The sequence below is a fragment of the Zingiber officinale genome, chromosome 3B, assembly GCF_018446385.1.
Source record: "Zingiber officinale cultivar Zhangliang chromosome 3B, Zo_v1.1, whole genome shotgun sequence".
In the NCBI taxonomy this organism is placed as follows: Eukaryota; Viridiplantae; Streptophyta; class Magnoliopsida; order Zingiberales; family Zingiberaceae; genus Zingiber; species Zingiber officinale.
In genome coordinates this window covers 129,561,892-129,576,670 of record NC_055991.1, presented here as the reverse complement: position 1 = coordinate 129,576,670, position 14,779 = coordinate 129,561,892, and the positions used below count along the sequence as shown (strand labels likewise).

Here is a 14,779-nt window from a genome sequence, read left to right as displayed (position 1 = left end):
CACGGCAAGTGTGATGGGCATTCAAAGAACAAATGGGGGTTTGACTCATCCTAACAGTGACATAGCGCACAAGCCTTATTAGGCTCATATGACATCCTATCGTCCGTATCCTACCATGTGCAAGCAACCAAACAATGAATCAATGTTTGGGCATAACCTCCGGCCTCTACACCACTGAACTCCAAGGCACCATGGGCCTTCTAGGTTTGAAGAATTTGTATGCATTCGTGGTCACTTTCATAGCTATAGCAAACCATTCAAATAGCAACATATTCGCCGCCCCTTGCCCTTGTGCACGCAATTGGATTTTGTTCTTGATGTCAACAAGCCTTTTGATAAGTGGGGAATCCATAGCCTTAGCCTCCCAACTCTAAAAATCTGCACCCTTTATATAGTGATGATGCACCCATCTTACCAATAACGAGTCCATTTTAGATTGGATATCCCGCAACGTTTTGCTTAGCAAAGCATCATTCCACGCTTGAAGGTCACAAAGTCAATATCCACCGTCTTGTTTAGAGGCAAATCGTGTCCTACGAGATCGGAGGGTGCTCAAAGGACCACACAAACACCTGGCATACCGCTTTAATCTTGTCTATCATGCCATTGGGTATTGGGAGCATGGAAAGCCAATAGCATTCTTTCCCTTGGAATATAGATCTAACCAATTTCAAATGACCTGCATATGATAAGGTGTGTTTCGGTCATGCATTTATCTTATTTATGATGTCATCAAGGATCATAGTTTGCAATTCGTAACTTCTCCGTCGCGAGTGGGATACCCAGAGTTATCAAAAGTGTTTGCTTCACTCACTTAAGCGCACAAGCTTCACGCTTCTTCTAGGAACTCCGAATCACAAGAGTTCCAAGAAGCATGCGCTTCGCGCAAAAGTGAAGCGTTTGCTTTTGAGCGAAGCACAAACCTCTTTCGTTCGTTTATTTTTGTTTTTTTTTTATAAGTTTAAAACTCTAAACCTCATTAATTTTTGTATGCTTCAAACAAAGCACCGCTGCCTCTTCGTTTGGCTCTCGTCATCGTGTTTCTCCGATCGCCTGTAAGTGCTCTGTAAGATGCATTGCGGAACGCTTCCAGCTCCGCTAGAAGTGTCGCGGGACGCCTCCGGTGGCGCAAGAAGGGTTATCGGATCCATCCAGCAATGCCGGCAGTGTCTCGAATGCCTCCGGTGGCACCGGAAATATCTGCGACACCTTTAGTGTCGTCGAGGCATCATAGTTTTGATTGTGTTCATGATCCAAGTATACATTTTTTTTTAATTTAATTAAATCTAACCCCTCTTAACTTAAATGGGATATTTCGAATTGATTTTTATAAAGTCTAATTAAACTATCCAAATAAAATATATAAAAGTACATTTAAAATAATTTTTTTAATAAATCTAATAATTTTATTAATTAATATAAAACAGATTAAAATTTATAAAAAATATGTTTAAATATAAAAAAATATTAATTAAATTAACCAGATTTAAATATATTAAAAATATATTTAAATTAAAAAATAATATTTTTTATTAATTCAAATAAATTAGTAAATAGATTTAAAATTTAAATACATAAAAAATATATTTAAAATAAAAAATCTAATAGATTTTATTAATTAGAATATATAAAAAATATATTTTAAATTTAAAAATATAATAAATTTTATTAATTTATATAAATCAGTAAACCAAATTTAAATATATAAAATATATTTAAAATAAAAAATTCTAATAAATTTTATTAATTCATATAAATTAGTAAATGAGATCTAAATATATAAAAAAATATTAAAAACAAAAATCTAATAAATTTTATTAATTCCTATACATTAGATTTATATTCTATAATTATTTTTTCCCTATTTTATATTTTTTTTATTAATTGATTATTATTGATTTTAATAGTCTTGGTTCTTAATCATATTAAATACAGTAATTTCATCGATTCAAAAGGATGTTACTTAGAATTATGTAATATATTCAGATGCTAAAAATCTAAATATTATCAGTTGTAGTTTTTATGGTAAAATAACAAATGACGAAATTTATTGACATGAGCTACATTTAATTGGAGGCAATAAAATGTGAAAACTTATCCGAAATATCCCAAACATGTAAAAGAAGAAATTAGAGAGTTCATGCAAAAAAAAAAAAGAATAATTTGAAGAATCAAATGAATGAAATTCCTCATTCTACATATATTGATGATTTGAAAAATTTGGAAGAATATGAAGATGATTAACAAACTAAAGTGAAAGAGAAACAATCAATATCTAATCCAAGCATTCATCCTAATCCTAAGGTAAAAAGTGTAAACAAACTGAACCTATTAAATTTTAGTTTATGAAAGATGTTGATGAAATTATCAAATAAAGATGTGCAAAAAACAAAGAATAATTTGATGAAAATAAAAAAAAGTTAAGAGATATTACAGTTGAGAACTTTGTAAAATGAATATATGATGCTAGAATTCCTTTTAATGTTGTTAAATATGATTATTTTTTAGACTTGTATTAAAGCTATTGGACAATTTAAATTGGAGATGAAACCTCCATCATATCATGAAGTGAGAGTTAAGTATTTGAAGGAGTTGGCAAATACAAACTCGCTTCTCAAATCTCATGAAGTATTATGCTAAGTTTGGATGCATAATCATGGCAGATGGATGGACGGATAAAAAGGGTAGGACTCTTATAAATTTTTTGATGAATGGTCCCTAATGAAGCGTATTTGTTGAATCAGTTGATGCTTTAGACTATTAGCACACAGCTAACAAGATGTTTAAATTACTTTCTAAATTTGTGTATCGTATTGGAGAGCAAAATATGGTTCAGATTGTAACAGATAGTGCAAGTTGCAATGTCAATATAATTAATATTTTAAATTTTGGTTACTTTCAATTAATAATTGGATCATATTTTTAAATTTTTTACTAAATTTATTTTGTTCAGGTCATCTTTTGTAAAACCAATTTTCACACTTATACTGGGCGCCCTATGCAGTTCATTGTTTAGATTTGTTGCTCGATGATATATTCAAAATTCCTCATCTCTGAAAATTGCATGAACGGATATTGATGGTGAATGATTATATTTATAACAGACCATAAGTATTGAACATGATTAAAGAGTTTACTAGTCAGAGAGACATGATAAGAACCACAAAGACACATTTTGCAACTACTTTTTTGACTTTAAAGTGATTTCATGTACAACCAACAAATCTAAGAAAGATATTTACATCTGAAAAGTGGGCAATAGTCAATTTTCTAAAGAAGTAGTTCGAAAACGTGTAGTCGAAGTTATATTGATGTATTTTTTTTTTAGAAAAATATGATTTTTGTATTAAAAGTTGGCAGTCCATTAGTGAAAATATTACGACTGGTAGACGATAAAAAAAAGTCTCCTATGGGTTATATTTATAAGTCAATGGGCAAAGCCAAATAAGCTATGGCTGCGTCATTTAACAATAATGAAGAGAAATATCGTACCATTTTTGAATATATTGATGAAAGATGGAACATTCAAGTCCATTGACCTTTGCACGCAGCCGGATATTTCTTGAATCCAGAGTGTTTTTACTAAACCCTAACATAGAAAATGATACAGAAGTGATGAAGGGTTTGTACAAATATATATCTAGATTGGTGAGAGGTGAGAATTTAAAAGATAAGATTACAAATTAATTGAAAAAATACAAGAAAGTAGAACTTTTTGATTTGTCAATGGCTATTCAATAAAGAATTTCAAGATGACTAGGTAAATTTATAAATAATATATTGTGATCACTAAGTTAATTTATATATTTTTATATTTCAAGCTGTTTGGTAGTCTTCTTATGGTACATTAACGTCTGAATTAAAAATATTTGCAATGAAGATTTTAAACCACACATGCTCTTCTACATGCTGTGAACGTAATTGGAGTGTTTTTGAACATATAAGTTGAAGTTTTTTTAATACATATTAAAATTTATATTATGGATTTAACCTTTTATTTATTTTTTTGAGATAATTCTAATAAAAAAATAGGTTATCTCAAGAATGATGGAATGATTTAGTAAATATCAAGTACAACAGAACTTTAAAGCGAAGATATAACATACGAGATAAGATTGATCCTATTACTTTGTCAGAGATAAATGATAATAATGAATAGTTATTGGTAAAATTGGATGATAGTGATAAAGATAATGATAATGATTTTGTCTATGAAGATGAAGATTTACGTTGAAATGATGTAGCACGAGCATCTAGAATAAGTGAAAGTGCATATGACTTTCGATCTCGAAACACGTCTTCTTCAAAAGGAGCATCATCATCTGCTTCAGCCAAAAGAAAGTAATTTTTAACTAAAACTATTATTGTAGATGAAGAAGAGATTAACCTTAATGATGAAACTGAAAAAGAAGATACTCATAGATACAAATCAAGCGATGGAACTGATGATGTAGATTTAGACAATGAAAATAAAGAAGATGATCATTTTGATATTTGATATTTCATCTATCAAATTTTCAAAGACTTTTGATTTATTTTTAAATTTTTAAATAATCTACAGTTTTATCAAAGAATATTTTGTTTATGGTTATTTAGATTTTTAAAAACATTTTCAAAGACTTTTAATAGATATAATAATTTTATGTTTATCACGTTTTTTTTTTCAACTCCGCCAGTGACGACCTAGTCATAGTTGGTCTCAAGCCTAGATAGAGGAGGGGGATTGCGTTAAGTTGTCAGCCAGCGTTAAAACTATGACAAATATTTAATGAATGAATTCAGTGAACTATTGTGCTAATGTTAGATTATTCCTCGGAAGGAACGCGTTGCAAGATCCGACGGAAATGTCTCGACAAGGACCGCTATATCTCTAGAACTCGGGTGTAGTGCTAAATATGCAAGAGTTCGTGTTGCAGGGTCTAACTGTAATGTATCGACAAGGATCGTTACATCTCCATGAGAACTTAAATGTAGTATTAAATAGGCAAAAAATCTCACACTATAGGTTGGATAAGAACAAATATAATAGGAAAACTAATAATCTAATATTTGGAACATGGAACATAAAAACCCTTACTAGTAAATCAATTGAAGTAGAAGATATGATGATTAGGAGAAAATTAATATTTTGTATATACTAGAGATAAAATGGGTAGACGAGAAGGCAAAATTAATAGAGAACTCAAGTTTTAAGTTATGGTACATAGAAAAGAATAAAGCAAGAAATGAAGTGGGTATTGTTATAGATAGTTCGTTAAAAAATGAGATTGTAAGAATAGTTAGAAAAGGAGATAGAATTATAATCCTGAAGATAATAGTGACGAAAGAAACTATGAACATAATTAACGTATATGTATCGCAAGTAGGATTAGATGAAACTATCAAATCGAGGTTTTGGGACGACTTGAATGAAATATTACAAAACATTCCTCAAATGAAATGATTTTAATAGGATGTGATCTAAATGGACATGTCGGAGTGAAAAATAAAAAATATGAGAGAGCACATGGGGGTTATCGATTTAGAACAAGAAATGAGAAAAGGAAAATTATATTAGATTTTGTGATAGCATATAACCTTATATTAGCTAATACATTTTTTAAGAAAAGAGAAGAATACTTAGTTATGCTCAACAGTAGAAATAATAAATTATAAATTGACTTTTTTATAATTAGAAAGAAAGATAGAAAGAATTATAAATATTACAAGGTCATCCCTGGAGAAAGTTTAATTATCCAACCTATGTTAGTATTGTTGGATATACGCCTCAAGTATAATATCAATAAAAAGAAAATATATACAACTCATAAAATTAAGTGGTGAAAGTTAAACGATGGAAAACAAATATATTCAAGCAGAAGGTAAGAGTACAAATATTAGGTAAAATATATAGTAATTCAAATAAAATATAAAATAAAATAATATCAAAGTTAAAAATAATAGCTAAAAATATACTCGATGAGTCAAAGAGATATGCACCATTAAATAAAGAATCTTGGTGGTAAAATAAGAAAATACAAGAGAAAGTGAAGAAAAAACGAATATCTTATAAATAATTATATATTTGTAAAAACGAAGAAAATAAAAAAAATATATGATAGCCAAGAAAAAACTAAGAGAGTAGTAATGAAACAAAGAATGAAACTTTTGAATAATTATATCAAAAATTGGATAAAAAGGAGAAAGAGATATTTATATAATAGCTAAAGTGAGAGAAAGAAAGACAATAAATCTTATCCAAATAAAATATATTAAAGATGAATGTACTATAATACAAGTAAACGAGGGAAAAATAAAAGAGCGATGGAAGAGGTATTTTCATGAACTTTTTAATAAATGTTTAGAAGATCAACTTAACATTAAGTTATTTAAGTAGGTCAAATGAGTATAGAAATTTAAATTTTTATCGTGGAGTTCAAATTTCAGAAGTAGAACAAGCTTTAAATGAGATACATAATGAAAAAACTGTTGGACCAGATGATATTTCGATAGAGATATAGAAATGTCTAAGAAAACAAGACATTGAATAGTTTACAAAATTATTTAACATGATATTGAAAATGAAAAAAATATATGATCAATAGAGGATAAATACTTTAGTTCCTTTATATAATAACAAGGAAGACATACAAAATTATGCAAACTATAAGAGTATTAAACTAATGAGTCATACCCTGAAACTTTAGAAAAAAATAATAAAAAAAATTAAGGAAGGTGACCACAGTGACCGAAAATCAATTTAGGTTCATGCTTGGAAGGTCAACAATAGAAGCTATACATTTTTTTAGACAATTAATTGAAAAATATCGGGAGCAAAAAAGGAATCGATATATGATATTTATTGACTTAGAAAAAACTTATGATAGAATTCTAAAAGAAATTATATGGAGAATTCTAGAAAAGAGAGGTGTTAGCGTAACATATATTAAACTAATTAAGGATATGTACGATGATCTAACGACTAGAGTAAAGACTTCAGACAAAATAACTGAAGCATTTCCAATAAAAAAAAAGGATTGCATCAAGGATTAGTTCCAAAGTCCTATCTTTTGACACTAATTATGGACGAATTCATTGCACATATTCAAGACACAGTACCGTGTTACATATTTACATATGATATTATTTTGGTAGATGAAATACGTGAAGAAATAAATACTAAACTAGAAACTTAGCGGGAAACACTAGAAGGGAAAGATTTTAGACTTAGTAGAATAAAGATAGAATATATGAAATTTTAGTTTAGCAATATTAAATATAATGAGATAACTGTTAAGATAAAAGATGACGAATTGCCCGGAACCGAGAGGTTTAGATATTTAGGATTATTTTTACAAAATAATAGAGAGATTGAGAGAGATATCTTACATAAACTACAAGCAAGATAGTTGAAATGGAGGAAAACGTCAGATGATTTATACGACTGTAAAGTACCTCTAAAACTTCAGGAAAATTTTACAAAATCACAGTTAGACTTGCTATGTTATATGGAGCTGAATGAATGTTGAACTATGACTCGAGCACACAAGTAGAAGATGAAAATTACAAAGATGAGGATGTTAAGGTGGATGTATGGATATACGAGAATGAACAAAATAAGAAATAAGAACATTAGAGAAAAAAATCAGAGTTACATCTATTGAGGGAAAACTCCAAGAGACGTTTTAGTTAGTACGAACATGTACTTAGACGACCAATAAATACTCTAGTTAAGCGATGTGAAACTATGATAAACACGTATATCAAACGAGAAAGAGAAAGACAAAACAAGACTTAATTAGCCACGATAAATCAAGATAAATTTTATTTAAATATAAATGATGGTATAGTTGGAGATAGAACTCAATGACATAAAAGAATTCATATAGTCGACCTCACCTAATGAGATAAGACTTGATTGTTGTTTATTATGCTGTTTTCGTAAAACTCACGCTTCGCCTTGCGCTTTGCACTTTATGCCCCAAGACCCTTGAGCACTTTTTGCGCCTTGCATTTTTGACACTATGGTGATACCCAAGTATCAAAATGAAAAAGATCCTTCTTGAAACCTAATAACTTGGAGCAATCAGTCCTTCATTCTACTATCAATACCGGCCATGTACATGTGAGACTTCAATGGATTTGCCCTCAAGCTTGCCATATTCTTGAAACTTTCCAAGCAATCCACTAATTCTCTAATTAAGGATTCATCTGCTTGAGCAAATAGCATCAAGTCGTCGACTTAGCAAGACGTGTAAGTGCATCCTCTTTGCACATAGGATGGTAGTGTTAATATGATAATGATGAAGCTTCTCGTAGTCTTCTCGAAAGAACCTCAATACACAAATCGAAGAGTATGGAGGATAGAAGATCTCCGTACCTTAGGTCACGTAAATCACTGAAAAAAATCATGGATGCCACCATTTAGAGATATAGAATAGGATTCTGTGATGACACACTCCCTAATCCATATTCAATATTTTTGAGAAAAACGAAAACCAACAAGAGCCACCATAAGGAAATTTAGTCCACCATATCAAAGGTCTTCTTTAGATCCACCTTGCCCCCAGGGTTACGGTGCAGCGATAGGGCATTCAGGTTGTCATCCAGGCACCGCAGTCCGAGCCCCAGCTATGGCGAATTTGCATGAATTTTTTCTCCAAATGGGGCACGCAACTAAAGAATGCTAGGCTCCTGGGCTGTCCCCTGCGAGCGCTTCCCGATTTACCCTGGTAGCCGGTGGAAAACTTCCGTGGGACCGGTCCGATCACCCCAGACTCGACATTACTTAATCTGATTAATCATTTCATTAGATCCACATTAATCATACATCTTGATGATACTCTTTTGCATGCATACTTTCAAAGTAATTCTTGGGTTAAAGTGATTTTATCCCTAATAAACCATCCTTGCCCGAAAGCAGCCTATGCCAAATCAAATAGATACCCCAATACCATAGCTAGTCACCTAGCCAGTAGCCAATACCTTGGCTATTACCTTGTAGAATATATTACTCCCGAAGCATGGCCCGACTTTGGTATTAAAGAAATCACTGAATAGTTCCATTGTTTTAGCAACTCACACAACTGGAAAAAATTCTTTTACTGTAGCAATAAAATCTAGCCCTATGGTATCCCATGATGATTTGAAGATTTTTGCCCTATAACCATCCAAATCCAATGCTTTATCACTCCCTATGCCATCAAGGGCCACCCGTATCTCCTTCACTCCCGCTGGCCAACAAAGGTCTTCTCCTTGGCAGTGGGTAGGCTTTCTTCCGGGGATGTCTCCACTAAAGGGGCCTTGTTCCTTTTGTCCAAGGCTCCCAACAATGAAAAAAAAATTAATTAATCAGATTGGGTAGCATCGAATTTATAAAAAAATTTCCTCCAAATGAGTCACGTCGTAATTAAAAAATATTGAATTTTCATAAAATCAAGTCAATCATCCCAGACTCTATATTATCTAACCTGATTAATTATTTTTTTTCCTCGATTTGCTAAGCGTAATAATAAAGTGTTCCTTTTGTTGTTACACTTCACCCATCTGAAAAAATTTTGTGCACTCGTCGAAGCTTTGTAGGTGGACACAATCTTCCGGGGATGATCACTGGTGATACAGAATTCATTGGAGTAATGACCGATGATGGATATCCGGATGACAGTGGACAACATGAAGGGTGACAAGAGCGCAATGTACATGTACAGATAGGGTGACAGCAGCGTACAAGTACAGACAAGGTGACAGGAGCAACCATTTAGGATTCTAGTAACTATGTATTGAACATGAGAGCTGCTTTTCCCCCTCCCGATCTGACACACACCCCTCTTCTTCTCCCCTCTCTCCCTGTCAAAGGACGCATGTAGCCTCCTCCTTTTTTTTTTTTTTTTTTAATTTCATTTAATTTTTATTTAGTTTTAATTTTTTAATTAATTTTGTTTAAAAATAACTCTCAGTATATTTTAAATTTTATTTTTTAATTAATTTAATTTATTATTTTTTATCTATACTTATTTTTTCAATTTTATATAAATTTTATTTAGTTTTTATTTTTTAATTAATTTAATTAATTAATTTATTTAGTTTTATTTTTTAATTAATTTTGTTTATTATTTTTCATTAATACTTATATTTTTTAAATTTTATTTAAGTTTCATTTTTAATTAATTTTATTTATTATTATTTTAATATTTATTTAGTTTTATTTCTTTAATCAATTTTGTTTATTATTATTATCAAATTTTTTAAATTTTTTTATTTTATATAATTTTTAAATTACTCCATTCCTGTAAATTACCTTCCTAATTTGACACTTAAATTATCCCTCATCCAACTATTTGACACATAACACATGTCAATGGTTGGAGGATAGATAATTTAAAGAGGGTGAGAGATTCTGACATGTGTGAAGGGAGAGATGATTTAAAGGGAGAGAAGATTATAACATGTGTCAATAGTTGGATGAGGATAATTTAAGTGTCAAATTAGGAAGGTAATTTACAGGAAATGAGTAATTTAAAAATTATATAAAATAAAAAAAAATAAAAAATTTGATAACAATAATAATAAACAAAATTGATTAAAGAAATAAAACTAAATAAATATTAAAAAAATAATAAATAAAATTAATTAAAAATAAAATTTAAATAAAATTTAAAAAATATAAGTATTAATGAAAAATAATAAACAAAATTAATTAAAAAATAAATTAAATTAAATTAATAAATATATATAAGTATTAACGAAAAATAATAAATAAAATTGATTAAAAAATTAAAATTAAATAAAAATTTAAAAATATATAAGTATGAATGAAAAAATTAATAAATTAAAAAATAAAACTAAAAAAAAATAAAAAAAGATAAAGGGGCAGAACAGACATTTAAAGGGGGGAGAGAGAGGGGAGGTGCACGTGTCAGGGAGGGGGGAAAAGTAATTTACATTACATTGAAACATAGTATCACCAGTGATACTCAATCACGAAAATTTACCATTAAAAAAACGAGAAATAATCAAGCTGAATAACATGAATATGGAGTGATTGATCGATATCAAGATAAATCAAAGATTTTTTTATCGATCATCAAGATAAATCAAAAAATACTTATGACGGATAACCTAAAAACTTAGTATCCCTAAATTGCAAATCTCATTTAAAAAAAAAATAATTAACCAAATTAGATAACATCGAGCTTAGGGTGATTAGTCCAACCCCACAAATTTTCCACCGACTACTAGAATAAATTGAGAAACACTTGCAACGAACGGTTATTTGGAAAAAAATGATTACCCAAGCTAGATAACATTGAACATAAAGTGACCAACACGATTCCACGGAAGTTTCACACCAATCATCATAATAAATCGAAAAGCATTTGTGGCAAGTAGTCTAGAAGTCCAATATCCCTTAGTTGCAAGTCTCATTTGGAGAAAAAATCCCTACAAATATGCCCTCAAAATGATGATTAATCAAGCTAAGTAATGTCGAGCCTAAGGTAACGGGCTCGGACCTATGAAAATTTTTCACTGACTACTAGGATAAATCAGGAAGCATTAGCAGTGGACGACCCAAAAACCAAACATCCCTTAGTGACAAGTTTCATTTAAAGAAAAAATCTCTACAAATACACCGTAACTGAGAATTAAACAATGAATGCTTAGAGACAACTTAGCACCCTAACCGCTGCACCATAGCCTAGGGCAAAAAAAAACATACCATAAAGAGCTTCCTAAATAGGATGGAGAGGACAAGTGGATGAGGACTAAGCCCTTTTCAAGTTCTCTTTCACTTACTCGGTGACATCTTCATTTGTGAACTCCTTCCACTAGGCGACTCCAACATTACGATGGGGCTCAACCATAAAGACGTTCGTAATGGAGGCAGAGAAGACACTTTACCACTGCAGCAGTGAATCCCATACTAGCTGGTTGCGAGCAATGGCAACAATAGTGGTAATTACCAGTGCTAAGCTCCTCAAGCCTCCATAGACTGCAGAAAATTTCCAAGACTCATTGAGGAGATGCTATGCTACACTTACCAACAAAGCAGACTCCATGGGATCACCCTTCCTAACGACTGCACAGGTTTTCTAAGATTCCCCGAGGACACCCTAAATGGAGTGGCAGTTAGTGTTTAGGCTTTAAGGTGTGGTTGCAGTTGTCTGAAGATCCTTCTGAACTGAACTCCCTCTCATACGCACCATGGATTGAGGCTAGCTAGTATACACCAAGCAAAGAACCGACCCACAAAAATCAAATTTACATCAGTGAAATAAAAATAAAAACCCTGATTGAGAAACAACAGGATGTAGGAGGAGGGCACCAGATATGTTGAAAGAAATAATGTATGCCCAAGGGTAAGTGGTACAGCGGAGTCATACCAACAAAAAATAAGTGATGAATGGAACTGATAGAACCTAATTACTTGAGAAATAAAATTTCCCCACACGACAGAATTGAAGCAAGGGCGGCATTTCTTGTAAAATGGGGTGCTTGACAAAAGAAAAAAAAATTATGAGCTCAAATTTCTGTAGATTGTATGAATTTGTTGCAAGCTGAAGCAAAAGGTTGAAAAGATATGTTGGTGCAGATTCAGGGCATCATCAATGAATCAAGTGAGTGTTGAAAAAAAGGGTGTTTGGTACTTCGGGCAACTTTCATCATTGGGAGTAATAGAACTAGCAGTGATCAATTCACTTCATCCTTCTCTAACATAACTCATTAAAAGAAGTAGAAACAGTTCATAAATTAATAAAAACTAAGAACTAGAGCTATCAAGTATACACAACATGCATGATCGGACAACCTTAGTCTAACACTATCATTAATCAAAAAATATGAATGGGAACCACGCTAAAATCTCAAGCCATCAAAACGAAAGGCCTTTAAACTTACTATATAATATTTAGAGTGACAGAAATATTCCATCAAATGAAGCACAAAGACATTGGTTCATTTAGAAAAGCAGGGACGCAATAGCATATCTTCAACAAAAGCAGATCAAAGACAAGACATTTTTAAGTGCACCTTCAAACATAAATAGAAACTACAAAAATGAAGCACATTATTTTTTGCTGATGAATAAAAGTTTTGATTTCAAATGTAACTAAGATCAAATCCAACAAAACTACCTTAGATAAAGAGCAAAGTAAGTAATTTAAAGCAAAATGATCTAAGCGCAAAATTAAGCTAAAATCACTCAAGAGGAACCTCTGCCTCACCATCCGATATCTCCTGCTGAAGGTCCTTGGGATCCTTGCCGTCAACCGTGCAGCCTACGGAGACGCAAGTTCCGAGAATCTCTTTGATAGTGCCGGAGAGGTCCTTTGCCATGGATCTGGAGCGCATCACCCTTGCGATCTCAATGACATCGTCCAAAGAGATGTTTCCGTTGTGCTTGATGTTCTTGGTCTTCTTGCGGTCTCGCTCGGGTTCCTTGAGGGCCTTGATGACGAGGGCGGCGGCGGAGGGAACGACGGAGACCTTGGCCTGGCGGTTCTGGACAGTGAGCTTGACGGTGACTCGAAGGCCCTTCCAGTCTTTGGCCGTCTCCTTGGCGATGTCCTCTCCGACCTTCTTCGGGGAGAGACCCAAAGGGCCGATCTTTGGCGCAAGAGAGCTGGCTGCACCGACCTCACCACCGGTGACGCGCACGAAGACGTCGACGACCTGGGTCGGATCGAGTTTGGGCGGCATCGCGACGGCGGCAGCGGACCGAGGCGGATGAAGTGGGAATTAGTGCTAGGGTTTTGGAAGTCGAATCGCCGCAAGGGCGAGTATTTGAAGCGTCACCCTTGCCGGTTCATGTTTTCAATCCGGTTCAGACGTCAGATTGATGTCAACACTTGCAGTATTACCGGCCCAATTATCGAATCATGTAAATAAGTTTGCCAATTATCCAAATCAACTTTGATAATTATCAAATTAAGTATGTGACTCTTACATTTTCCCCATGAATTAAAACTACTTATCTTTTTCCTGTCTTTCGCGATTGTTCTGTCCCTCATCTTCCTCACCTTTTCGCTTGTGATTTCTTCGCTTTGGTCGACTTCCTCGGTCCTCCAACGAGCTTTGATTTGAGATTTGCAGAATTAGCGGAGGCCACCGAGGTTGGGGCTTTCAGGACCGACGACTGAATCAAATCGACAGGATTTGAGGGGCGCGATCGAAACCCTAGTGCTGCCTCCTGCCCCTGGAGTAGGTTGTGAGACAGACGGCGGCAGTGTAGGGAGGGCGATGGCAGCAATGTTTGGGTAGTAGACCGTGGAGTTTTCTACCCTCGTGCAGAGTGCTACAAATGCCTCCTACGTCGCCCTCGGTGGATAGGTACTGACAGTCAGAGGACCAGCCATCAATTCGAAGAAGAAGATCGACATTCTTAAGTTCATCGTGAAGACACAATAGTGGATTCTGTGTATCCACGTGCTCGTCAAGTGGTGCCAGCAGGTGGCACTCTTTATTTTGCTCCCCATGTTCTACTTTCTTTATTCTCCTTGTTCGGCTTCTTTATCGATGGCTAAAATTTGACTTTTGTCTTAAGGTTTAGAATGAAATCTTTCAAGGTTTAAAGCAGTTTCATTTCTTAATTACCTGTACGTTGCATCTGGTTGTAATTTTATGGCTCATAGGTTCAATATTTGATGTCCAAAGGTTCTATGTTAAAATTAGTAGGACATGATAAATGGAACCCTAACTAATTTCTTAGTTGTCATGAAAATTTGGTAGTCTCATAATGCACTATACTATGCTTAGAAGAATGATACATCATTTCATGAAGTCTTTTCCCTTTGTGAACATGTTT

General features: G+C 32.9%; 1 protein-coding gene across 1 annotated transcript; it reads right to left on the bottom strand.

Annotated features, from left to right (window-relative positions):
• Positions 1-13,022: 13,022 nt before the first annotated feature.
• On the bottom strand, positions 13,023-14,367 carry LOC121967717 (60S ribosomal protein L12-like). The gene has a single exon (XM_042518117.1). It carries the CDS (start codon positions 13,672-13,674, stop codon positions 13,174-13,176), a length of 501 nt encoding a protein of 166 aa, XP_042374051.1. The 5' UTR covers positions 13,675-14,367; the 3' UTR covers positions 13,023-13,173.
• Positions 14,368-14,779: the final 412 nt, after the last annotated feature.

Coding starts and splice junctions, on each gene's coding strand:
- LOC121967717 (XM_042518117.1), bottom strand. CDS start 13,674: ATGCCGCCCAAACTCGATCCGACCCAGGTCGTCGACGTCTTCGTGCGC.